Source organism: Crotalus tigris, unplaced genomic scaffold (genome assembly GCF_016545835.1).
Source record: "Crotalus tigris isolate CLP2741 ecotype Arizona unplaced genomic scaffold, ASM1654583v1 scf7180000017695.2238764, whole genome shotgun sequence".
Taxonomy (NCBI): Eukaryota; Metazoa; Chordata; class Lepidosauria; order Squamata; family Viperidae; genus Crotalus; species Crotalus tigris.
Genome location: NW_024096573.1, coordinates 1,508,435 through 1,535,382, shown reverse-complemented (window position 1 = coordinate 1,535,382; position 26,948 = coordinate 1,508,435). Strand labels below are relative to the sequence as shown.

Sequence of the window (26,948 nt, the reverse complement as noted above, 5' to 3'; positions counted from 1 at the left end):
AAACTTTTTTTTATTGGAAAGGCTGTAATTTGATGAGAAAGTACATAGGTTTCATTGAACAAGCCCCAGCTACAGTTCAAGTAGGACTAAGAAAAGATTAAATACCTTTAAAAAAACCCTAGAGGCCCACTGCCAACTCACTACAGGTAAGATAGAAGTAGATGGACCAATAATATAATTCTGCATGAGCAAACTTCCACATATTCTAGATAAATACATCCAAAGGATTCTGTAACCTTCTCCAGAATTTTCTGAAACATTATGCAGTTAAACATGAGGTGGCATTTCGCTCCAGTTCATTCACAAAATGCACAGTCTTACAAATGTGACACCAATATGTAGTTATCTAACGTATAAAGCTAACAGTTAATTCCCCTATGAAACTGAACAGTATGTGATGAACATTACTGTGTGATACCCAGCAGGTAACATTGTGTAACAAATTAGCATACTCTAGGGATACTATAATTATGCCTGTGAAATATATAATTATGATTGTGTAATACACCATATTCTATATTTCACATTTTCACAGAGCATTCTGAAAATTAAAAAAAAATCCTGTTTCAGATAAATTGATCCTAATATTACAGCTGAAGAAATAGAGGTAGGAGCTATATAGTCCTTGCATGTAAAATTTGGTAAATATTCACAATATAGTCTAACTGAAAATGTGGAATAGTAAGTTATACTATTAGAAAGATTAAAATTCATTTTAGTAGTGATTGAAGATTGCTGCTTCATTTTCATTCTGATATTTATATGATGACACATTATTTGTGCAATACCACATACATTGCTCAATAGCTGTGGTGCAATGAAATCTCTAATTAGCTATAATTTGGATTGTCCCAATATATAATCTTTTAACTGATTTTTGAACATGATAAGTTTAGCCAGCAATAATTTTGCTGCTACTGGTAAAAACTAAGAAATAACGAAATGGTAAGTAAAGTAAAAACTAATCTTATGATGTACAATTGTAATCCAGCAACAGAAATTGAGATTTCTGATATCTGAAGTTCAAATCTATCCCAAACTCATAAAAGTTTGCTTAGCAATTTTGGACTATGCACTAACATTCATCCTCCATCTGACAGAAAGCTATTTTTCTGGAGATAAAATTGGAAGACGGAATAGTACTTTTCAGACGTTCATTGCATTATGCAGGCTGGAAAATTAATGGCATTTTTGTAAGGTATCTCCTATAAACACACATGCACACACACACACAAAACTGTCTCCTTTTTTTAAAAAAAATATTTCTACTAAGACTTTCTGAAACCTGCAGCATCAAGCCATGCTTTTCAGTAAAGGGCTGAGATCTGCTTTTTGGTAGAACTGTTTTATTTGCTATGGTAAATTGCTCAAACCTCTTAGAATGTATACAAAATATGTTGTTTATCAAAGAAGGATCACTACACCCAAATCCAGGAGCATACACAGGCTAAAGAAAGAGTCTATGTCTGATTCCAATTTGGTGAGTGGTAGAGTAGAGTAGAATAGAATAGAGTAGAGTAGAGTAGGACAGAATAGAATGGAATAGAATAGCTTTATTAGCCAAGTTGATTGGACACACAAGGAATTTGTGTCTGGTGCTCTCAGTGTACATACAAACAACAAAATAATATAATCGTAGGTTACTAATAAAACAAGGTAACAGAAAAGATGAGAAGGATAATAGTACAGCCATGCTACATGGGTAAATACCCTTAAACATAATCAGTACTGTGGTAATTAGGTGTTTAGCAGAATAATGGCATGAGGAAAAAACTGTCTTTGTGTCTGGTTGTTTTGATATGCAATGTCTATAGTGGTGTTCTGAGGGGAGGAGTTGAAACAGTTTGTATCCAGGATACAGTGGGGCAAAAAAGTATTTAGTCAGCCACCAATTGTGCAAGTTCTCCCACTTAAAAAGATGAGAGAGGCCTGTAATTGTCATCATAGGTAGACCTCAACTATGAGAGACAAAATGAGAAAACAAATCCAGACAATCACATTGTTTGATTTGGAAAGAATTTATTTGCAAATTATGGTGGAAAATAAGTATGTGGTCACCTACAAACAAGCAAGATTTCTGGCTCTCACAGACCTGTAACTTCTTCTTTAAGAGGCTCCTCTGTCCTCCACTCATTACCTGTATTAATGGCACCTGTTTGAACTTGTTATCAGTATAAAAGACACCTGTCCACAACCTCAAACAGTCACACTCCAAACTCCACTATGGTGAAGACCAAAGAGCTGTCGAAACAAAATTGTAGACCTACACCAGGCTGGGAAGATTGAATCTGCAATAGGAAAGCAGCTTGGTGTGAAGAAAACAACTGTGGGAGCAATAATTAGAAAATGGAAGACAGACAAGACCACTGATAATCTCCCTCGATCTGGGGCTCCACGCAAGATCTCACCCCGTGGGGTCAACATGATCACAAGAACGGTGAGCAAAAATCCCAGAACCACACGGGGGGACCTAGTGAATGACCTGCAGAGAGCTGGGACCAATGTAACAAAGGCAACCATCAGTAACACACTACGCCGCCAGGGACTCAGATTCTGCAGTGCCAGACGTGTCCTCCTGCTTAAGCCAGTACATGTCCGGGCCCGTCTGAAGTTTGCTAGAGAGCATTTGGATGATCCAGAAGAGGATTGGGAGAATGTCCTATGGTCAGATGAAACCAAAGTAGAACTGTTTGATAGAAACACAACTCGTCGTGTTTGGAGGAGAGAGAATGCTGAGTTGCATCCAAAGAACACCATACCTACTGTGAAGCATGGGGGTGGCAACATCATGCTTTGGGGCTGTTTCTCTGCAAAGGGACCAGGACGACTGATCCGTGTACAGGAAAGAATGAATGGGGCCATGTATCATGAGATTTTGAGTGCAAACCTCCTTACATCAGCAAGGGCATTGAAGATGAAATGTGGCTGGGTCTTTCAGCATGACAATGATCCCAAACACACCGCCCGGGCAACGAAGGAGTGGCTTCGTAAGAAGCATTTCAAGGTCCTGGAGTGGCCTAGCCAGTCTCCAGATCTCAACCCCATAGAAAACCTTTGGAGGGAGTTGAAAGTCCGTGTTGCCCAGCGACAGCCCCAAAACATCACTGCTCTAGGGGAGATCTGCATGGAGGAATGGACCAACATACCAGCAACAGTGTGTGCCAACCTTGTGAAGACTTACAGAAAAAGTTTGACCTCTGTCATTGCCAACAAAGGATATATAACAAAGTATTGAGATGAACTTTTGATATTGACCACATACTTATTTTCCACCATAATTTGCAAATAAATTCTTTCCAAATCAAACAATGTGATTGTCTGGATTTGTTTTCTAATTTTGTCTCTCATAGTTGAGGTCTACCTACGATGACAATTACAGGCCTCTCTCATCTTTTTAAGTGGGAGAACTTGCACAATTGGTGGCTGACTACATATTTTTTTGTCCCACTGTATAAGGTATCTGTAGATATTTTCTCAGCCCTCGTTCTGACCCATGCAGTATACAGAAGGCAGGCTGGTGAGTGAAAGGCTTCTAAAATCCTATGTTACAGTACAGTCAAACTTCATAGTAGATACATTGACACTATTGGGGAAAAAACATTGTTGTAGAGACAATGGCTAGTGGAATGGCATGCTTTTGTTCTTAATAGCTGCAGGCAATAATGAAAAGTGACAATTTTTCCTTGCATGGATTTTCTGGGGAAGACATGATCATCCTCTTATATAAATTAAAGGCAAACAAGTAAAATGTTCAACTCAGAAGTGTCTTTTTTTGCAGAGGTTATCTCTGACCTCTAATCATATAATTAAATCTATCGTAATAGACATATTCTCTATAAAATTATCAGTCTGACATGTAGTTAATATTAAAACCATTTGAGGTATTTGTATGGCAAAATGTACATACAACTCCCTAACATCTGGGAAGGTTATTTGATTCCTCCATTGAGTAACCAAGCTTATCTTGCATATATTTGAGATTACAAAATCCTCCAGCATAATTACTTTTTCTACCTTTTTATATTATAATTGTCACACATTTTAAATTGAGTCATTATTACTGCATCCATATTGTTTGTAGAATCAAAAGTGAGCATACATTCATTTCAATATTATTCAATATTTAGCTTCTCTTTAGAAAAAAACTAAACAGTGTGAGAGAGAAATATTTGTCTTCTTTTATCATGGGCAGCACTACTAAGAGAAAGTGATGAATTTTCTGTTTCTTTATGGGAGAAGAATGTAGAGAAGGGAGAAGTTCAACAAGCTGTTTAATTAGTTGATGTAATGTAAGAAGAAAAAAACTAAGTCTTGTGACATTTTAGAAATTAATATGTGTATTATGGTGCAAGACTCTATAGAGTTTATCAAATTTTAATCAAGTGTTTTTTTTACTAAAAGAGCTACCCTGACTTGTGTGTGGTCACATGAAGAGACATAAAACTCACTTTTACCTAATATGCTATGCTTATTAGTTTTAAAAGTGGTTTGTTTCTTGTTCTTGGCATATTGTCTAAATCAAGCCATTAGTATGGGATAAGGGGAGTTATTAAACTCTGAGCAGAGGAAAAGGAAATATAAAACTTTTAGTAACTGAGTTTGTATATCACAGTCAACTGATTTTAATCAATGTTTTGAATGAAACACTACTGTCTGGATTATATAATGCACTAAGTATTATAGATTATGATTTATAAATTGCACTTGTTGGATTCGCACAACATACTAAGCCAAAACCAAACAAAATCTAATATGGCTTAATATATGAATTGATCACATTGTATGTAAGGAAGAAACTTTGAAAAAAAAAGGAATTGTTTTTTTAAATACATCGGCATAATCTTTACTTACATTTACTGTAACCATGTGACAATATTGTCCTGACAACATCAGTTTCATCGATTTCCCCCTTATCTTATGAGGTTGCTTTTGTTTTATCCCCAGCCATCAGTGAAACTGGCCTAAATAATACAAAAGTAATATTCTTCCCCCTTATTTCAGTGCTGCCCAACAGCTGCCTTGAGGTGTGTAAAATCTTTGCCATTCCTTATACTGAAGTTACGTGACCTGTACTGAGTGTGGAGAGAAATTTGGGATTTTAAGAGGTGTTGATCAGCCACCTGTCTTCTGATCCCTAGCTAGCTTCCACTCTAGACATTTCTTTCCTAGCATTTGTCTTTTTGGTTAGCAGTTGGTTTCTTGAGTTCCTTTCATAGCCATCCCTCCCCACTATACTGTTTTTGACACCTGGCTTCCAACAAGGTAAAAGAAACAAACCTTTGTTATTTCATTGGGGAAAAGGGCATATTTGTGCTTATTGGCCAGTTTCCTGTAGTTTCAAGCATTTTCTTCTCCCCTTATAGCAACTGGTTGGTTTTAACTCACTTATTTAGCAGTTTACCCTGGTTTGGGGGAGAAGATTGGTTTGCCATTGATTTCTTCCTAGGCATGAAGAGAAAATGACTGTCCCAAAGTCACCCAGCTGTCTTTCTGCCTCAGGCAGGACTAGACTTCAGTCTCCCAGTTTCTAGCCTGATGCCTTAACCACTGCTCTAAACCACCTCTCGTCTTTCTATACAGCATTTTCCTTTGTTTCATATAATTTTAATGAGTCCAGGGGCAAAATGAGATGTGGGTCAGACAAAGGAAGATGGGCAGAATCCCAAAGCATAAGTCCAGTTCTTAGTCAGTCACTTTGCCTATGAAGTCCCCTTTTTCACTTGATGAAGGGGAAAGATCCACAGAACCCAAACACAAAATCATCACTGGAGATTGAAACTGAAGTGGATCCTTTTATTTACAAGGGGGGGGGACTCCTACATTTCTTCTGAACTGGACTTTGCCACTCTGGGAGCTGTGTGATGTGCAGTCACCATGAACACACCCCAACGTGTGCTAAATCCACATTTGCTAATTTCTACCTATTTAATTAGTAGGAAAGGGCAGAAATAATAAGACTCCGTATATGCCCCAAATAAGCCAAGAAAAAAAACCTATCTCACCTTTCTTTTCTAGGGCACCTGGCAGCCTTCATTAAGCCCATTCCAAATTCACATTCTGGGCCAAGTTTTTCTGTCTGCTCAGGGTAGCTGCAGGCCAACCTGTCTCTGGTGAGGAGGGAGGGACACCGCCGTGTTGCGCTAGGCCGCCTCAAATTGTCCCTTTGCCGACAGTGGTCCAAGGGACAACTCCGACCTCACGCCGAGGCTGCAAAGCGAGGGAGGAAGGGTCGGAGGAAGGGTCCTGCTAGATCCATCGTTTGGAGGCCAATACTCGATCAAAATCCGCCAAAGCAGCAGCCTGGGCCTGCTCAAGGGAAGGGGCATCAGACCTGAAGGCGCGTCAAGTGGCTGGAAGCGAGCGTTAAGTCTGCGACCTGCCACTTGAGCAAAAGACGCCGGCATCCTGTGGGGGGCGGGGGGAGGGAAGATAAGCCAAGCCAAAAAGAGAAAAAAAACCGGATACCCACGACTAAGGGACATTCGTCTATCGGAGCTCTCCTTTCTTAGCTTCTTTCCCAATCACTGCACCTCAGCTATAAAGCAATACATACTGAGACTCAACCTCCCCCGAAAGGCCCTTTATTTATTTTACAGGGGCTTCCCCAGGTTTGCTGCCCTTTCCATCGCAGACCGCGACTTGAGTCACTCTCCTCTCCTGTAGGAAACTCACTTTGCACATGCGCCAAAAAATTAACGTGCAAGTTTCCGGGATAGAACCCCCGGCTTGCCATAAGCCCCTTAGACACAGCTCCCGGCGCGCACCTCCTTCTCCTTCCCCGCCTACCATTCATTCGCCACTCAGGGCGTGTGTCGGTTTGAGAAAGGCGCGCGCGCATACACGGAGCCTCGCGGGTCGGCCTGAGCAAGCTCGGAGGTGCACGTTAGTCGCCGGGTGGTTGAAAGGATGCGCTGAAAAAAGGAGAAGTCTGCAACAACCAAACCACCCGCGTTATCCCGCTAAGCCTAAAACCCTCAAATGTTATCTTTTAGCGCTTTCTAACATACCGAGGGGTCCTTATATCAACCACCGTGCTTCCTAGAGATTGCCCCAATTTTTTGTTTGTTTTAAAACACTTAAGTCAAGGTCATGCTAAGCCACACAGGTTTCTGTCTTAAGTCAGATGGTGGTGAGAAAGAAGGAAAAATCACAACAAAAGACGCGATTTTAGATCGCCGCAGTATTTTGACGACGAAATAAATAACTTGCCAAAGAATCCTGGCAGGAGGACATGAAATATTAGGGTAACGTCTACCTTTGCTACGGATAACTTTAGGGACGCACCGAAGATGGGTTAGACTACTCTCCAACTTCCCGGACCTCTTGAGCTTCAGGCACTCTTCAATTCCTCCCAACCAATTCATCCCTGAATCCTGTCTTCCCCAATGGCGCCTTTTATATTCACCAAATAAATCAATTTTATCAGTTCTCCACGTACCCCAGAAGTAGGTGGAGATAAAACATGCCCGCCAATGGATTAGGGGCGGAAATAGTTGCAGGGGAGGGCAAGTGGACTACAAGTACCAACAGGACTTTTAAGATGAGGGCACAGAGGTACTCCGCGTGAAATGGGAGGAAGTTCAAAGGCCTGATCAAAAAAATAAAAGACGGAAAGAAGCCGCGAGCCTACTGAATCCATCACTTGGAAATACAGTATATTATATAATTTATTCTGCACCGGAGGAGGCAATCCAGGAGGCTGTTCCCCGACAATGGTACATTCCTCTTCAGTCCGAACACTAGAGCCAGTCACGCAAAAACACGAGGCCACTCCCTCCATCCCGCGATTTGCAGAACCCCCACAAATCAGGGCACCCCCTAATGCATCCGTCCAGGTACGCATCAGTGGCGCGCGGACACGGAGCTCTCAGCCTTTGCTCCCGGTCGGTCAGTTCATGGCTCTCGATTTTACTGCCCTCCCCCCCCCGGTCGCCCTCCTCTTCGCTCACTTAATCCATGCCGTAGAGATCGCCAGTCGCAGACGGGCACCACCTCGCCGCGGGAGCACGAGCTCCGTAGTCGTAGAGTGGCCAATCAGGCGCGAGCCGTCATCACTTACCAGTTTTCTTGCATCCATTGAATCGCTTCATTCTCGTTGAACTGCTTCTCAAATTCGTATTCCTGCAAAGTCAACACTGACATGTTCATTGGACCGGTCTTGAAGAGAACGCTTCCCTACGCCTAGCCGAAAGGACCACGTCTGCGATAGACCTGTTTTTCCTCCCCCCTTTTCTTTCGGAGCGTCTCGCCAGGTGTCTCCTCTTCTGGCGTCCTTCTCCCTTTCAGCTATGTGCTTGTCGTAGCATTGCTTTTATGCTCTTCCTATAGCCTCCTCTCGTGTCTGGAGATCTCCTCGTCTCTGCAATCTACCCGGGGCGGCAAGGAATCCGCTGCGGTCTTAGTGCTCAACTACGCCTTAGTCCTCCCAGAGCCATTCATTCCCTCTTAAGTGAGAAATTAGTTTTTGACAACGCTCCAATCGTCGTTTAGAAGGAGGAGCTTGCAGCAGTCCGAAAAAAAGCGTCAGTCTTTTGTACGTAACCTCGGTAAGTAAGGTGCCTGGGTTTGCCTAAGTTCTTCTGAAGGGTTTGCTGGTAGGATACTCATCAGACGAGTAATAAGAAAGGATCATAGGAAAAGAAACAATAAGAGAATAGTCGTATCGGAGCAGAATGCAAGCAATGAATATACCTAATTGAAAATAATATTTTATGCTTTTGTCTTTTGCTTTGAAAACAACTTTATAAACAATGTGGTAATGATCAGTAATGAAGCAAATTAAGGGAATGAAGATGAAAATGAAAAGCCAACTAATCACTAAACTTTATCTGAGTACATGTTTTATATATGAGCAGTTGCTGATATAAAATGTTTAAGAAAGGAATTACCCTGCACACTTTAGTAAAGAATGGATTCAAATGGAACACACTGTTTCTGAATAGTGAATAATTTATACTGATACAGAGGCTAGATTGTTTTAAATAAATTATCTGTATTTAGACATTGTAGTTGGATCATGTATAGTCCTAATATAGTTTATACAGTGTTGATTTAGCCTGGTGTGTGAATTGCATTATTTCACTTCTTTTCCATTCCAGGACATTCATTCACATCTGGCTTCTCCACCTAACACCAACACACAGGATAAGATGAGACACCCAATAAGTGTCTGAACTAAATGGACATCACTTGGCTAAACAGCTGGTAGAACAATATAGATCTAGAGTGGTTAATGATCTGATAAAAATCAGTGTTTTACAAGGGAATGATTTCTGCTCTGTAATACTTATTATGCCAACTTTCTTATAGATTAAAATAGGTATGTCAAGTGTAGAACTTGATTTGTATAATAACTTGATTAATTCTTTCTACAAATCCTTATAATCAGATATATAACATAATAGAGATCTTCTCTTGTCAAATAATCCCTACCATGTTCTGTCTCTTTATTTATAACCCAGGATTATTCCTTGACTTTGGGATCTCTATACAATCAGTACAGCATCTGGAGGCATCAGCTGGCACTCTTGTTAATGTTGGTCCTCAGTTTGATTATCACAGAAGAGCACTACAGCAGGGTCTCCCAGTAAACCCATCTGCAATCTAGTGCTGGTGGTAGTTTTAAACTGGAACTGCAATAATCTGATTGGAGCATTGTAATAAGCTTTAAATTCAGTTATGTTGCATTCAAAACACAGCTAACTAAAGGATAAAAGGTATCAGCTGCACTGAACAATGGCTATGTTCACCCAATATATTTAATATGATGACTGAATTAAGCCATTGGAAAGACAGTTGTACAATTCACTGAATCAAATTAACCAGTGGTTTATTTGCATGTTAAGCAAATAAAAATTAAGCAAGACTAATCTGTTATGTGATGGCAGTGATTGGATCTTCATCTGACATGTTTAAACATGAGAGAACACAGCATATTTTTAAAGCCAGTTCAAAATGCTTATATTTATGGTGCTCAGTGGTTTGAAATCAGGGAAATAAGGTCGGTTTTCACCAATAAGTCCCTACACAGTAGAAGAATGTGGTGATCCATCTTGTTCCCAGCCCATGCAGTACTGTAAAGTCTTCTGCTAATTCTTCCAGTTCCAGAGAATAACCAGTTTTTCTTGCTTCATTAGTCAGAGAGCCAAAGGGTCTAAATTTTATCTGACTCCACCCACCCATTTGAGAAGGTGTATTCAGGCAAGGAACCTAGCCTTGATTATCACTGATACATTTCTGGAGCAAATGTCAATCAGCATTCTCAAACTATTTTCCCTCTGAATTCATTTTGTTAACTGGCTGGCATGGGAAAGGAGGATGGAACAATATAATGTTCCTACTACTGTATTCTCACAACATTTTAGCTTACTACTCCATGCTAAATATCCCTAGTGAAAAAAGAGTGTCAGGGACTTAATTTATACCATAAACACTTCTTTGTGTATTTGGATATAAACTCAGATTTATTTATTTATTTTCCAAGTCCAGAACATCATACATTGGAAAGACAAAATATGATATTTAAAATTAGTATTTAATTTAATTTAAATAAAGAAAACATTCAATAAGTATATAAAGAGTATAAAAATAGAGACACAGAAAGAGTTTAAGACAGTTATGTGATATTATATAGCATCTGAAACCCAGAAAACAGCAGTCTGAATAGCTTTATCATTGGCCAGGAACAAATAATCTATTGTATACTCAGATCATTGAGCATAAGGGACTTACGGTATGTAGAATAGGTCAGAACTAAATACAGTAATTATTGTTTTGATCCTTGATTGCCTTGGTTGGTTCTTGTAGGAGGAGCAGTTCTGTTTCTTTTTAAAATCTCCTGGCATCCTTTGATGTCTTTGGCCATGACATCCTTCTGATTGTCTTGCCAGAAGGAAGGAAATTATGTGAAAAATGACTTTGTGCTCTGTCCCTCAAAGGCATGCATCCCAACCCAGCTTGCTCACTCCAGAAACATGGACAATTTTGAACACATGTGCCAGATCACCCATAGGAAGATTACAGATTACAAAAATTAAATTTAATGCAAGAATGAAAATGGCTAGGGATAGGCTTCCTTCAGGGTCTTTCTACAGTTAACCTAACCATAGAACAAAATTGCTGCTAATTATAGCATGTATTAATCTCCTAAAAACAAATGACATTTTTTCTCATACCAATTATTTCTCTCACATGCAGATCTATAAAGAAGTTACTATTTAACACTCATTCCACTAAACATTAATATAAAGATATATATATTTACTGAGAAGTTCAAATTACTTTGTGTTTAGGTGGTTCACTCCCAGCTTAGTGTAATAAAAGCCTCAGTTATTTTTTTAATGGGTGATAGACCTATATTTTAAAAAGTGCTATAATGGCGGTCATCTTTGAAAGCTTCCTGCTTTCATGAAACATGGAAAACATTATTTTTAGTTGAGCAAACAATTGTACAATTGGTTTGTACAATTGCTATCTGATTTTTAGAAAAGGAACTCCCTTTTAAAATATTCTTTCATTTTGTATTTGCATTTTAATATTTATAATATGACTTCAACATATCTGTCTCCTCAGAATGCATCCCCATTACCCAGTTGCTGGAAAAAACAGGTAACCATTTCTGAAGAACATAGTTGGACAACATCTCTCTCAATAAGTTTTCCACTCACCACCATTTTTTGTTGACATGGAGTTAATTTGTTTCAACGTGTTTCTTGTGGACTATGGCTTCTTAATATACTGTATAAGGTTTCTTCTGAAGAAATTAGTTGTTAGATGGAATTCCCATTTTATTCAGATTATTACACAGGTTGACATGGTGAACACACATGGGCCCTTAATAGGCAGTGAAGGACATGTCTTTAAACTTGTTTGGATTTCTCAGTTATCTAGGATACATTATCAATAATATTTTTGTTCCTCAAGCTTTTCTAAAACCATCTTAAACATCTGACATCGCCCTGTCCATGTAAGGCCCTAATCTGCATTGAATGATCCTAAGCATTATTTTACTTGCATGTGAAATTAAAGGTATTACCTTTCTTTGGTATTGGTAATATAAACTGACCCTTTCAATCTGTTACCATTGTGTCATTCTCCCAATTTGCTGACTTAATTTTGTTAGAACTTTTACTGATTTTTCTGTTCCTTGCCATATTTCTGTAGATATTCTAGCACTCCCTGTAGCTTTAATGTGATGACCAGAGAATTGATACAATTTCATTTTCTAGTATTGGAGGGTTTTTTTATAAATGTGAAATATCTTCTAGGCCTAGGGTGTCTTGGATATTTTAGCTAAAAAGAATTTCAATCTGATTTTTCTATCTTTTAATTAGTTACTATCTATCCATTAGCATCCTAACTGAGGTTGGAGAGGTTTGGGAACCAAGGAAAGGTGTCTATTTCCATCTTTGATGTCCTTACAGATGTCATTGTATTACTGTTCCTTATCTCTTTTAACAGCTATCTATGGCTTTTGATTATTATTGTTGTTATTGTTATTATTATTCCCACTTATTGGTATCATTATTATGATTATTATTACTCTGTTGTTTTTCATGTACACTGAGAGTTTCTACACCAGGGACAAATTCCTTATTTATCTAATCACATTTGGCCAAATAAGGCTACTGTGTCCTATCCTATCCTATCCTATCCTATCCTATCCTATCCTATCCTATCCTATCCTATCCTATCCTATCCTTCTTTTTTAAGCTCTTTCATGAGAACATTGACTTTTTCTCTCTCCTCTCCCCTCCCCTCCCTTTCCCCCTTACTATTTCCAACTTTTACATTACAATCTCTAACTACATGCAGCATATTTTGCTTGCATATTTTGGTCTATTTCAACCAACTCATCCATGAAATTTGTCAACTTTGTATTAAAGTTTGTTTTAAAGTGTCACAATGTGCACCAGAATTTCCTGGCGATAGAAGCAGCTTAAACTCTAGAGCAATTATACCCCTAAAGTCTTGGTCTTTACTGTTTTTTTTCTCATTAACTTCTTTCTAGGAAAATTATGATTTTTGTGAGCTAGGTTAAGTATACATTTTTATTTCCTCACCAAAAGCCAAACAAATGCTGCATTCTATATATATATATTAATCAGATAATAAAATCTGATTAAACTGTAGGAAAACATTTTAGATATAATGGCTTTGGACTGTTCTCTAATAATTTATTTTCTTTAATCTCAATGAGATATTTCTTTGGTGTAGTGGCTAGGGCTCCAGGCTAAAACTGGGAGTCTGAGTTCTAATCCTGCCTTAGGCATGAAGCCAGCTGGGTGTCTTGGGACAGTTGTTCTCTTTCAGCTCTAGGAATAGCAAATCACTTCAGCATACCACAGTAGCAATGGGAGACTTCAACTACCCAGATATCAACTGGGAGACAAACTCTGCAGTGAGCGGGAGATCAAACAGATTCCTAACCAACCTAGCCACAACTTTGTCACTCAAAAGGTAGAGGAGGGAACTAGACATAAAGTTATACTTAATTTTTACAAACAGAGACTTAATCCTTACAAACAGAGAAGAAGTGATAGAGGGAATCAAAATTACCAGAACCCTGGGTGAAAGTGAACATGTCATACTAGAATTTAATATAATACAAACACCAGCAATAGAAAACAATCCAGCCAAGGTCCCAAACTTCAAAAGAGCTGACTTTAACAAACTAAGAGAAGCAAGGAAAAATCCCATGGATGAAAATCCTAAAGGGGAAAACAACCAGGAAGTGTGGGAAACCCTGAAAAATGTGATCACAAAAGCCCAGACCAACACAATACCACTGAGAAAGAAAAACAAGAAATCCAAGAAGAAACCAGTATGACTGCACAAAGAACTCACCAACAAACTAAAAGACAAAAAGGACAAATACAAAAAATGGAAAGAGGGGCACATAACTAAAGTTGATTACCAGCAGGCAGCCAGAGCATGCAAAGACAAAGTCAGGAAAGCAAAGGCTAATAAAATATTTTTTAAAAAAGTAATTAAAAAGGAAAGCAAAGGCTCAGAATGAACAAAGGCTAGCAACAGAAATCAAGGACAATAGAAAAGCTTCTTCCAACTTATTAACAAGAAGAAAAAAATCAAGGAAACTGTAGGCCCGCTAAAGGGAGAAGATGGCAAAGAAATTACAGGCAACAGGGAGAAAGCAGAGCTGCTTAACTCATACTTTGTGTCAGTCTTCAGACAAAAAGAAACTACAGCCCAACACAACAAAAAAACCACTGCAAATGACATAAAATAAGCAAGAAAATGGTAAGAGAGTACCTATCCAACCTTAATGAATATAAATCACTGGGACTTGACAGGCTACATCCCAGAGTTCTGAAAGAGCTGGCAGAAGTTATTTCAGAACCGTTGCACCACATCCTCCATAAATCCTGAAGCACCAGGGAAGTACCAGAGGATTGGAAAAGGGATGATGTGGTCCTCATCTTCAAGAAAGGGAAAAATACGGACCCAGGAAATTACAGACCAATCACTTTAACATCAATATCTGGGAAAATCCTAGAAAAGATTATCAAAAAACAGATTTGCGAACAACTAGAAGCAAACAAAATCATAACTAGTAGCCAGCACATTTGTCATGATCAAAAATAGATCATGACAAACCAATCTTATCCCATTCTTTGATAAAGTGACTAAACTAGTAGACCAGCAAAACTCAGTGGACATAATATACCTAGACTTCAGTAAGGCATTTGATAAGGTAAACCACAACCTACTCCTTGATAAACTAAGAAAAGGTGGGATAGACAACATCGCTACCAGATGGATCTGTAACTGGTTAACAAACCATACTCAACAAGTAGTCTTCAATGGCACTACATCCATATGGAGTGAAGTAAGCAGTGGAGTACCACAAGGTTCCGTCCTAGGCCCAGTACTCTTCAATATCTTCATCAATGACTTAGATGAGAGATAGAAGGGGAACTCATCAAATTCGCAGATGACATCAAACTAGCAGGAGTAGCCAACACCTCAGAAGACAAACACAGGATCCAAAAAGATCTTGACCAACTTGAACAATGGGCCTATCCAACAAAATGAGTTCCAATATGGAGAAAAGCAAGTCTTACGTTTAGGCAGGAAAACTCAAAGGCACAAATATAGATTGGGCGAGACCTGGCTCAAAAACAGGAACTGTGAGAGGGACCTTGGAGTCCTAGTGGACGATCACTTGACTATGAGTCAGCAGTGTGCAGCAGCAATCAAAACAACTAACACAATCCTGGGTTATATAAACAGAGGCATAGAATCAAGATCACGAGAAATACTATTACTGCTTTATAAAGCCCTAGTAAGACCACACCTAGAATACTGCAGCCAATTATGGTCACCATACCACAAAAAAAGATGTTGAGAGTTTGGAAAAAATTCAAAGAAGAGCAACTAAGATGATCAGGGGCCTGGAGACTAAAACATACGAAGAACGGCTACGGGATTTGGATCTGGCTAGGAAGTCACCAGGAATCAACACTGATTTTAGTGGGGGCGTGGGGGAGGGAGGGACAGAGGGAGAGATTTTTAGAAATGAAATTCAGCCTTAGAGTTCTTCTCCTACAAAAGTATTTTTAAAATGACATAACCTAAAACTGCATGAAAATGTCGTGTATCTTATAGTTAGATGGATGTAAAATGTAGGATAAAATAGTCTGCAGAATATGCAGCTTAGCGTGAGCATACCTAGAGTAAACTGGATTTAGTTATGCATCCTAGCTTAATTTGATTGTTTTAATGAAGACTGAGATAATTTGTAAAGGATTTAAGGGTGATGAAAAGTTCCAAACGTGACACAAACTGTTATAAATCAGTTATGAAAGAGAAGTAAAAATGGGGAAGAAAATAGACTAAATAGAACAACTGCACAAAAAGAAGTACATGTAAATAAGATAGTTTATTCTCCTAATGGAATGGATAGAAGATGGGTAGAAGAAAATAGAAGATAAGAATATAATTATGTTATGGAATACCACAAACAAATTAGAAATATAAAAAAGAATTCTTGGTTAATTGATAAAGTAGGCTGTAAATGAGAACAGATATATATCAGAGAGTGATGACTACAAAACTGAAGCTGAGAGAAAGATACTGTGTAAAGTATATAAGAAAAACAGATACTGCTACAAATGAAGTCAGAGAACCAGAAATACCAAAGATTACCTTTCCAGAATACAATTGTTACCTATTAATGGTAGCATTGTGGCAGGAAGAAAGGAGAAAGGAAGCATAGATAAAAGCATGATGTTGGGCTGGTAAGAATAAACTTTCAGTTGGGTTGGAAAATGCAGAGCCATTTTGAGGAAAATATATTTAATGTTGTGGAAGCAGGTAAAAGAATGGACAAGATTCTGCAAAGTGAACGTAAATACTGTAAATTAAAAGTGATGAAATTACTTGGGGATAAAAGTGAAATGGCAGAAGGCTCCATTTTAGAGATTTGCATAAAAGAGAGTCAGACTGAATTAAAGGCCATTAATGTCAGTCCTATATTCTGCAAAAGGTCTGTCTATGTGGTTGCTAAGAGCTGACACTGCTGGATGGCATGTAATCAATCAATACCAGCGCTCAAAGAAAAAAAATGAGAAAAATGATGTAAAGCTGTTGAACAATTGTAAAGTACAGTTATAACTGGAGAAAGGTTAAAATATGGGTGTGGTTTGCATATGAAGTGGTAGTTGGGTTGTTTAATGTATGGATGAAGTCTGCATCTGTGCCCCAAGGACTGGCCATTACTATTCCTCTATGCAAAGGGAAAATAAGCAAGACTGAATGCAAAAACTACAGGGGGATTAATCTGTTAAATGTGTCTGGGAATGTTTGACAGAATTCTGATTGAAAGCTATGAGAAGGGACAATGAGCAAAATTTGGAAAGTGCAGTGTGGGGAGGCAAATTAGGATACAGGTAGTCCTTGACTTACACCACAATGGAGCCCAAAATTTCTGTGGCTAAGCAAGGTAGTTGTTAAGTGAGTTTTACTCCATTTTATGACCTTTTTTACCACAGTGAATCACTGCAGTTGGTAAGTAATTCATGTGGTCATTAAGCAAATCTGGCTTGTCCCATTGACTTTGCTTGTCAGAAGCCAGCTGGGAAGGTTAAAATGGTGATCACATGACAGTAGATATGCTGCAACTGTGAAATGTGAAAACTGGTGATAGGTCACTTTTTTCAGTGCTGTTGTAACTTCAAACAGCTACTAAATGAATGGTTGTAAATCAAGGACTACCTATACTGCATATATGTAAATTGCTGTTAAATATGACAGAGACAGAACAACTAAAGGATTTTGGATTCAAAATTTTAAACAAATACAATGCAACAATTGGAAAACCGATGGAAAAAGTCAATAAAATTTACTCAAGGTATAATTTAACACAAAATTGTAAAAGAAACGTTTTACTTAATCAATAAAATATTAAATTTTAAATGTTGTGACAATTGTAAATTTGTTTATTTAGTGATGTGTTTTTTCTTATTTTCTTTTTCCTTTTGTGTAGTCATTCTTAAAATGTTTGATAATAAATGTATTAAAAATTGTCATGTGTGAAGTACCCATTGTGTTCATAGAGACCTTTTGACATAGTCTGAAAGCTTTTGATGTGCTCTAGAAAAATCAGGAATCTGATAGCACCTTTCAGACTAACAAATTTTATTAAATGTATACACAGTAGTTTCATGAGTAACAACTCCCTTCCTCATTCCTTTTGATAAGTGAACTCTGCTCACAAAAGTTTGTACTGGTAATATCTAAAATGGATCAGAACAACAATGTCCCTTGATTGTTTAGCATTTACAGATAAATATGTAAGAACCATATGTATGCAAAAACCAATAATTCTCTGTCTCAACTCCTGCCCATGGGGAAAAAAGATCGCACTTAAAATCAATGGACTTTAAGACCCAGAAGCATCCACGCTTCTTGCACTCGCCTGAAACAGAGAGATTCCTAGCGGAATATCAAAAGGACTGCACCAGTAAGATTCAGGAAATGGGGGGGACAAGGGGGCGGCTATTGTCTACTCTCTACTGAGCAATCAGTCTAAAAGAATATTCGATATTGGTACTGAAAAGCGATAAAAATAAAATCGTTTTTAATCTGCCTTTTGCATTGATTCGTTTAACTGAAAGCTGTGCTTTGAAATGAATGGATATGTTTTAAAGTGTTTACCAATCGGGGTAGTTATCCAGCGACGTAGCTCCCCTTTCGTAACAGTTCAAACGATCCCTCTTGCTGTTCGAACTGCGATGAATGAAATGACGTCACACTCAGAGGAACGCCAGCCAAAGGATCAAAGGGCGCAGTCGGGTATGTGTGGGGCGGCGTTGCTTAAGTCACAGACTGCAGTTATTTCCTAGTTGGAGCCAACTTTTGGGGATGGGTGGTTCGGTAAAGTTGTAATAGCGCCCACGTGCTTGTACATTTTTTTTGTAAGGCGGCCTTCGCTGTGTTTAACTGGCAGCAAATCACTTTACTCGCCTGATTTTTATTAGCCTCGAGAATTACCGTATAGAGCTGAATACTATCACCTCTTAAATTAATTACATTTGGTGTCCTCCCCTCCAGGACTTTTGGGAATGCAGTTATCTAAATTCTCGGCCAACGAGTCCAAAGGACAGGTGGAGAATGACCAGAGTTGTGTTTCAGTATATTTGGAAGACTCCAGGTAGGCGAAAATGACCTTTAGTGTCCTGGGCATAGTAGTACCTACGTTTGCTCTTTAATAATAATTAAAATTAACTAATGATATGTTTCTGTTCTAAAAGAAATTACTGTATACCTACAGGTATAGCAACCTTTTATTAAATAATAGCCACAAATGATCAGTGCAGATCCATAAGTTTGTTTATTATTATACCCTATTGTATAATTATCCATAAGATATTGTTATATTGTATTTGTGTTAATAGCTTTTTCAAGCTAAAATTGTGATCCAGAAACCAGTTCAAGAGGAAAACTAGACTGTGGACAAGTGAGAAGATAGTCTGCATTCTAATCAGTATATAGGCTGAGTTTCAATCCTTTGATATTACTTGAGCTCCCTTTGAACAATCAATAAACTATGCCTAAAAATGCTTTCTTAACAGACCTATTGTAATGTAAGCAGGTAAAATTAACAATGAATAATTTTGCTTTTCTCTTAACTAAAAAAAATAAATATAGAAAACTTTCTTTAAATTTCCAGTAAAGTGAGATAAAATGAGGACCCAGATTATTAGGGGCAATATGCTGACATTTGTAAACTGCTCAGAGAGTGCTGTAAAGTCCTATGAAGCGGTATATAAGTCTAAGTGTTATTGCTATTGCTGTTTAGCATCTGAAGTAATGTGATCGAGCAAGATAAATAATTTACCAATCTAATTATATATACCATCTTGGTAGGTATGTGACAGACCTATTGTCATCATAGCAAGGAGAGAAAGTATTGTTTGTTTAGCATAGTTACTATTAAGTTATATAGTCAGAATTATGCTTTGAAGGTACAAGATTAAACAGCCTTACTGAAACTCAGCTGTGGGTATCAATGCACAGATAAACAGACAGACCTCAGGCATGCAATTTTATGTTATTTGGAAGAAAATATTTAGACACAGAAATGGAATAATGTATGTTTTCAATTATTTGCATGTGTATTTCTAAATAAGGAGTTATCTCCAAGTGGAGTATAAATAAGCAATTCAAGAATTATTAAAAAGGGAAGAATATATATAAGATAACTATATAACATTGACAATGAGAACATTAGATACGCCGGGGTTAGTTTTTTTTAAAAAAAGATTGAAATCTGTGGGTTCTCCCTCTGCTCTCATTGGCTGGATTGAGATGAATCAGAGGAGGGTATATTTCTGCCCACCTTGTAGATAACTTTATTGATGTTCTTATTTGATTACAACAAGTAAAACTTATCGTTAGTGAATTTCGTTTTCTTTAATGAAGGTTAACAAATGCAAAAGATAGTCTTTGCTTAGTAACCACAATTGGGACCAGCAACTTGATCACTAAGTAACCATCATATTGCTAAGCATAAATCACATGACTGCAATAGACATGTCACTTTCCATTCAGTTGTTAAGCGAATCACCACAGTTATTAAGTGATGTATCGCATGACTGCAGACTGCAGTTTTATTTCCCATGTTCTTCATTAACTCTGCTTTTTGAAGCTGGTTGTGAAGCACACAAACGGGGATCACATCACCATAGGAAACTGTGACAGTCATAAATGTGTGCTATTTGTGAAGCACCCTAGTAATAATAATGGAGTATAGGATGATATCATGATCACAAAGCTTTTAGTTTATTCCAGGGGTCTTCAAACCTGGCCCTTTTATGACTTGTGGACTTCAACTCCCAGAATTCCTCAGCCAGGCATGATGGCTGAGGAATTCTGGGAGTTGAAGTCCACAAGTCATAAAAGGGCCAAGTTTGAAGACCCCTGCTTTATTCCATCATAATTTTGAATGGTTATTAAATACAGACAGTAAACCAGGACTATATGGGTGCATTACAGAGAGTGTATTTTTCCATTCAAGCTTTCAAATTGCCAGAATACTTTGGTTTCTTGGTTGTATTTGGCAGATAATTGCCAGTTTTAATCTGTAAGTATATTACGAAGCCTCAAATCAATAGTCAGAAAAGTGTATAGTATTTTGTTATCTTGTTGTCTGTAGCCTGTGCTGAAGACAAATTATCAATACACTACAAGTTGCTTTTTTGCTGGGCTTAGTTATGCAGCTATGCAAGTAGACTGCAAAATATGCTTTTCTGGAGAGACTGCCTCTCTGCAGTTATATTTACCTGTCCTTTTAAATTTATTTTTATATAATAATTTTATTAAACATTATAACTGAAAAGATAAAAACTAGTACAAACTATAAGAAAAACAGAAAATAAATAAAAATAATATAGTAAAGAAAAAGAAAAAATTATATAAATGACTTATTCAATCAACACAAGTGTAAACAATTTAGCAACTTTTAAAAAATACACCAAATGATTTCTTCTTCCCAAATCTCATTTCTTATCTATAATTGTATCCTTACATCCTCCTTATTCAGTCCTGATCACAAAAGTCCCCTAAGAATTACCAGAGAATATACTGTAACTATTTTAATCAACTACATATTTCTTTTACTTTTAACTGATCTTTAATTTGTTCAAATAATGTCCTAGAACTTAATCTCTTTTCATCTCTTTGTCCATTTTCATAAAATCTTTCAAAATTTTAACAAGTCTATTGTAAATCCAATATAAGAAAATTACGCAGGTTACTCTTTTCATTTGTTACCTTTTATCTGTTTTAATTATTAAGACATCAGCCGGTTTCATTTGTCTATCCAGTGTAGCATGTTTTTCATATCTTTCTTGTAGCCAGTCATTTTTAAATCCACTTTCAGATCAATGTCAATCTTGTCTGGTAAAACTTGTTCCTTTTCCATATCATATTTTAAACACATTCTATCTATAACTGCAGAGACTCTTAAAATTAATTTCTAGATATGTTATTCACAAGTATCCTTCAGTATATTCAATATTAAATATTTTGCTCCATTCTTTACTAGTAAATCAAATTTAAGAGTTCTTCACCTTCAAAGTCCTATCCTATCATTTTTTTAAAAAAGATTTCAAAACACTTTTTCCATAGGATGAATTCAAAATGTAATTGATTTCAAAATGTTATTTCAAGTCCATCTGGACCATTAGTCCATTTATAATTTTCCAGAATCAACATTCTAAAGAACTTTTTCTGTTTATTTGAAAAAGAGAGAATTTTCTAGATGTTTAAACTTATATTTAAACAAGCAATTTTTAAAAATGTTCGAACCCTGTGTCCATGAAGACATTAACTGCAGTGTGGGTAGGAATGGGTTCTCTCTTCTCCCAGAGCATTAAACTCTCCAGGGTCTTCTGTCTTGTGGTCTCGTTATGAGGAGCAACGGCCTGGAGCACTTGTGGGGGATCCTAAGCCCATTCATCGACTCTTCATTCTGCCACAGTCATTGGCTCCCCTCTCACCAGAACTGTCCTCTGGTCACCATTTCTTCTCCAGAAGTCCCAGTCCTATGAAATCTGGTAGAACAAAACTATGCCAAGTCCCATTATGTTATTTTGTGAGTCTTAAGAGGTATGCCTTTTCTGTGTTGCCCCTGTCCCATGGGACAATCTCCTTCCTCCAAAGTCTGAATGGCCTTGATGATATGATAAAAATGGCTATTTCAGCAGACTCAAGGCTTGGCCATTTGGGATTTTATTCCTGAGTCCTTAGTGTTTCCTTCTCTAATACACACACACACACTCACACACACACACACACACACAGAGAGAGAGAGAGAGAGAGAGAGAGAGAGAGAGAGAGAGAGAGATGTTCATTACAGTTTTATTGCTTTAATTTGTTGTATAATGCTTCAAGTCACCTGATAAAAGAAGCTTATATATTGAACAAATAAATAATAGCAGGACATCAGATTGACTTTATTGCTGCCTTTAAGTGACTAATAGTCCATGTTCTAGCTATAAAACTAACTCTCTTGGTATAGAATTTATTCTCTAGATAAAGGGGGAAATCCCTGGGGAGAGGAGGAAAGTTAACTGTCTACCTTTGTAGTATATATTTCATTTAGCCCCTTAGATGTGTAATTTGCACACAATTATTGGGAAATTAGATCTCCTAAATTCAGTTAAGTGTACAACAAAACCAGAGGGTGTCCAAGTGTTATAAACATGTGGCATTATTTTAAAAAAAAGGAGAAATGTGTAATCTTATTTTTTTAAATAAAGGTTTTAAAACAGTACATTTTTGCAATTCCATTAATACGTTTAGCTAATTCTTTGTACTGTGAATCAGTAGACCCAGTTTGTCCATATTGTAAATATTATGTATGTTCCATTTTTCAGCTAAAATATAATTTGAATAAAATATTAACCAATAAATTAACTGTAGTTCAATATTCTCTGTCTCTTTTTCCTTTCCCTCCCTTCCTTTCATCCAGTTGAAATAAATGAGATAATACTAAAGGTAATATCAACTATCCATAATAGGACCTGACTGTCATTCTAATGCATTTGAAGCAAAATATTATCTAATACCCACTTTTTGTCTCTCTCTGATATAAGATTCCTCAGGATGTCTGCTCCCAACATGAATGACTATGAAAAAGTGGATTGCATAGAGAAATAATCTAATCTGGTTTAAGGCTAAACCAGACTGCTTCTAGGAGAGATACTTTCATAAAATTTGAAGAGCTGAATAATTACTATTCTGCGTAAAAGAAGTAGTAAAACCTGCTTATTCTCAAGAGTACAATGTATGACACCAATACGGTAAGTAAAATTTCAAGGGCAGAATGGGTACAGAATGAATATTTGCTTGTCTGAACAGGTTTGTAGAATCTAAAATTGTTGTTGTTGTTATTGTTAATTGCGAAGTCGTGTCCGACCCATCGCGACCCCATGGACAACGTTCCTCCAGGTCTTCCTGTCCTCTACCATCTTCTGGAGTCCATTTAAGTTCACACCTACTGCTTCAGTGATTCCATCCAGCCATCTCATTCTCTGTCGTCCCCTTCTTCTATTGCCCTCAATCTTTCCCAGCATTAGGCCCTCCTCCAGTGAGTCCTTCCTTCTCATTAGGTGGCCAAAGTATTTGAGTTTCAACTTCAGGATCTGGCCTTCTAAAGAGCAGTCGGGGTTGATCTCTTCTTGGGAAATAAAAAGATGGTGCCTCTGAAAGGTTTCTATACTAACAACTAAATCTAACTCGTAAAAGAATACTCAAGTGGATTAAAGTTCAAACATCTGTTTTCGAATAAATGTGTAAAACTAAGTTTTACTTGCATCACATACATGCAGGATTCTGAACAAGGCTATACATACATAGATAGATAATATTGAATATATATTTATCTAGCAGTTAGAAAAAATGCATTCCTTGGCAGGCATCAGTGTGGATTTATCAAGAATAAATCATGGTAAACCAACCTTATCCCCTTTTAGACAATGTGTCTAATTTATTTGACCACAGAAATATACGTACATTGATTTTAGCAAAATATTTGTTTCTTTGTTTATTTAATTTCTAAAACTGCCTATCTCAGTCAATGAGTCCAGGAGGCTTAAATTCAGAAAAGAAACAAATTTTACAATTAAAAATACTAATAACATTTTAAAACAATAAAAATGCTAAACATCCATATTAATATTTGACATTCTCTCATGATATTCTCAAAGAGAAAATGGCATAAATGGGTGCTAAACTATGCTATCATTAGCTGAACATTCATATCATTGTGTTTACACACTATTCTACAGGAAGCTAAGGGGAAGTGTTAAGTGTCGAACCGACTATATTCAGAAGATAGCAAGAGAAGCGATGAGGGACCCAAAAGGAAACTTAGAAGGTACAGTTGGAAGCACTGGCAAAGTTTAACATGGAAAAGAGGACGCTTTATGTAGCAGAATGGTTTTTATGTAGAAGATGGCACATAATTGTCTGCATGGTTCCCAAAGACAAAACAAGAATACATGGAATTAAATTCCAAGGAAATAGATTTTGTTTGGATATCAGAAAAATGTCCTAATGGTAAGAGCTGCTTTTAAAGATGGTGGCCATCTTTTGGATCATCTTACAGGAATTTGTTAGTATTCCTGCACTAGACAAAATATTTGATGAGAACAACTTTTTCTTTAATGTTTCTATGACCTATTTTAATCAGTTAGAATTAAGGTGACCACATTTCTTAAAAATAGAATAGCTGCTTTTAATTGACTTCTATTTGACTAATGAGAAATTATAACTTCCTATTATGTCTTGATTATTACTATATCTTCACGAGAAGAATATTCCAAGGGAAGTAATCCCTGAAATGTGAACAGTTTGGTAGCTCCTTAATCTTTTTATTTGGGTTTCTTAGAATTTAATTATCTAGGTTTATTCTAAACATTAAATCTGTATTTGCAGGCTCAGTAAGGCTGGGTCACAACTTATAGCTAACCAAATATATAAATATATTAGCCCCTTCTTTTGCCATCTGTCCATGACATTGCCTTCATAACCTAATTCATAACCCATTAGTGAGATAGGGTGAAGTTAGTGTATTTATGAATTTATAGACTGTTTCAGTCATATAACTTTAAACAGTATACAGAATAACAGTCAGTGCTAATGCATCAATAACATAATATATGACCACAGAAATTTTGTTAGTCTGCTGTGGGACCAGGATAAATGTGGGTGTGATGTGTATAGACTTTAGGTGAGTGTGACAGGATGGGATAAATTGATGGTCTAGGAGAGGAGAGTGGTAAGATTTAAAGGGTAATTTAAAGAGAGGATCTTACACTACGGACACGTGTAATGCGTAGTGTAAGATCCTCTCTTTAAATGCACACACAAACCAAACATACACTAAATGTTGCCCCAGAGATTCCAGAAAAAGTTAATTGCTAATCTTTAGAATCTCTTTTATTAAATGTGTTCTAGTTGGCTGCGTAACATATTGGTTATATGGTAAAACATGTTGGCTGTTCTATATTGAAATGGTAAAAGGAAAGTAAAAAACATGATCCTGAAAGATCTTGGCAGACTTGAATACTGGGCCCCATCTAACAAAATGAAATTCAGTGGTGAGAAAAGTAAGATTTTAACCCTAGGCAAGAAAACCCAAATGTACAGATATAGAATAGGTAGAACCTGGCTCAATAATATTAACTGCAAGAGAGATCTTGTGGACAGTCATTTAAATATGAGCCACCGGTGTGCTGCAGTTGCCAACAAAGCCAATGCAATCCTAGACTGCTTAACAGGGATAGAATCAAGATCGTATGAAATTGTAGTACTGCTTTATAGTGCCTTGGTAAGACCACACTTGGAATATTGCATCCAGTTTTGATCTCCACAGTATAAAAAAGATGTTGAGACTCTGGAAAGAGTGCAGAAAAGAGCAACGAAGATGATTAGGGAGCTGGAGGCTAAAACATATGAAGAATGGTTGGAGGAATTGGGTATGTCTAATCTAATGAAAAGAAGGGCTAGGGTTGATATGATAGCAGTGTTCAAATATTTGAGGGGATGCCACAAAGAAGAGGCGGTCAAGCTGTTTTCAAAGCACCAGAAGTCAGGACAAGAAATAATAGATGGAAACTAATCAAGGAGAGAAGTAACTTAGAACTAAGAAATTTCCTGACAGTGAGAACAACCAGTGGGATGGATTGTCTTCAGAAGTTGTGAGTGCTCTGTCACTGAAGATTTTTAAGAAGATATTAGACAGCCATTTGTCCAGAATGGTATAAGGTGTTCTATTTGTGCCAGGAGGTTGGATTAATAAGACCTCTAAGATCCCTTCCAACTCTATTACTCTGTTATTCAAACAAATCCTTTAGAAATCACAAAATAGCAAGAAACATAGGATTGCTAAGGAATCTGAATTCACCTGATGAATTATTACAGGTAGTCCTTGATTTACTGAGCCCAAACTTTCTGTTGCTAAGTGAGACATTTGTAAACTGAGTTATGTCCCCTTTTATGGCCTTTCTTGCCACAGTTGTTAAGTGAATCATTGTAGTTGTTAAGTTAGTAATATAGCTATTAAGTGAATCTGGCTTCCCCATTGACTTTGCTTATCAGAAGGTTACAAAAGGTGATTACATGACCTGGAACACTGCAAACATCATAAATATGAGTCAGTTGTTAAGCAATCAAATTTTGACATGACCTTGGGGAATGCCGCAATGGTCCTAAGATTAAAAAATAATCATAAGTTACTTTTTTCAGTGCCGTTGTAACTTCAAACAGTCACTAAATGAACTGTTGTAAATCAAGGATTATCTGTACTTCATATTCTGAAAAGCTGTCACCAATTCAAGGTAGTCAGATCAGCAAACAGATGCCATAGAAAAACAATTTTGTTTCCTTTTTCCAATCCTTAATCTCTTAATTCGGGATAG

At 37.2% G+C, this 26,948-nt stretch overlaps 2 protein-coding genes across 7 annotated transcripts in view; one reads left to right on the top strand and one right to left on the bottom strand.

The window, feature by feature from the left end:
* Positions 1-18,268, bottom strand: part of ELOVL6 (ELOVL fatty acid elongase 6) — a 92,169-nt gene extending 73,901 nt beyond the window's left edge. The window contains exon 1 of one of the 3 annotated variants that reach the window (XM_039338346.1): positions 18,178-18,268. Coding sequence is in view for 1 of the 3 variants with exons in the window: in XM_039338344.1 (XP_039194278.1) it covers positions 8,060-8,148 (89 nt within the window). In the remaining 2 variants the exon portion in view is untranslated. Of the gene's footprint in view, positions 1-8,059; positions 8,340-18,177 lie in introns of those variants that run through there. The other 2 variants (XM_039338345.1, XM_039338344.1) reach the window with 2 other exon arrangements.
* Positions 8,409-26,948, top strand: part of LOC120305917 (glutamyl aminopeptidase) — a 129,258-nt gene continuing 110,718 nt past the window's right edge. Inside the window, exons 1-5 of one of the 4 annotated variants that reach the window (XM_039338340.1) lie at positions 8,413-8,546; positions 9,099-9,204; positions 11,572-11,607; positions 18,574-18,673; positions 23,121-23,327. In XM_039338340.1, coding sequence (XP_039194274.1) covers positions 23,314-23,327 — 14 coding nt within the window. In that variant the 5' untranslated portion in view covers positions 8,413-8,546; positions 9,099-9,204; positions 11,572-11,607; positions 18,574-18,673; positions 23,121-23,313. Of the gene's footprint in view, positions 8,547-9,098; positions 9,205-11,571; positions 11,608-18,270; positions 18,316-18,533; positions 18,674-23,120; positions 23,328-24,314; positions 24,404-26,948 lie in introns of those variants that run through there. The other 3 variants (XM_039338342.1, XM_039338341.1, XM_039338343.1) reach the window with 3 other exon arrangements.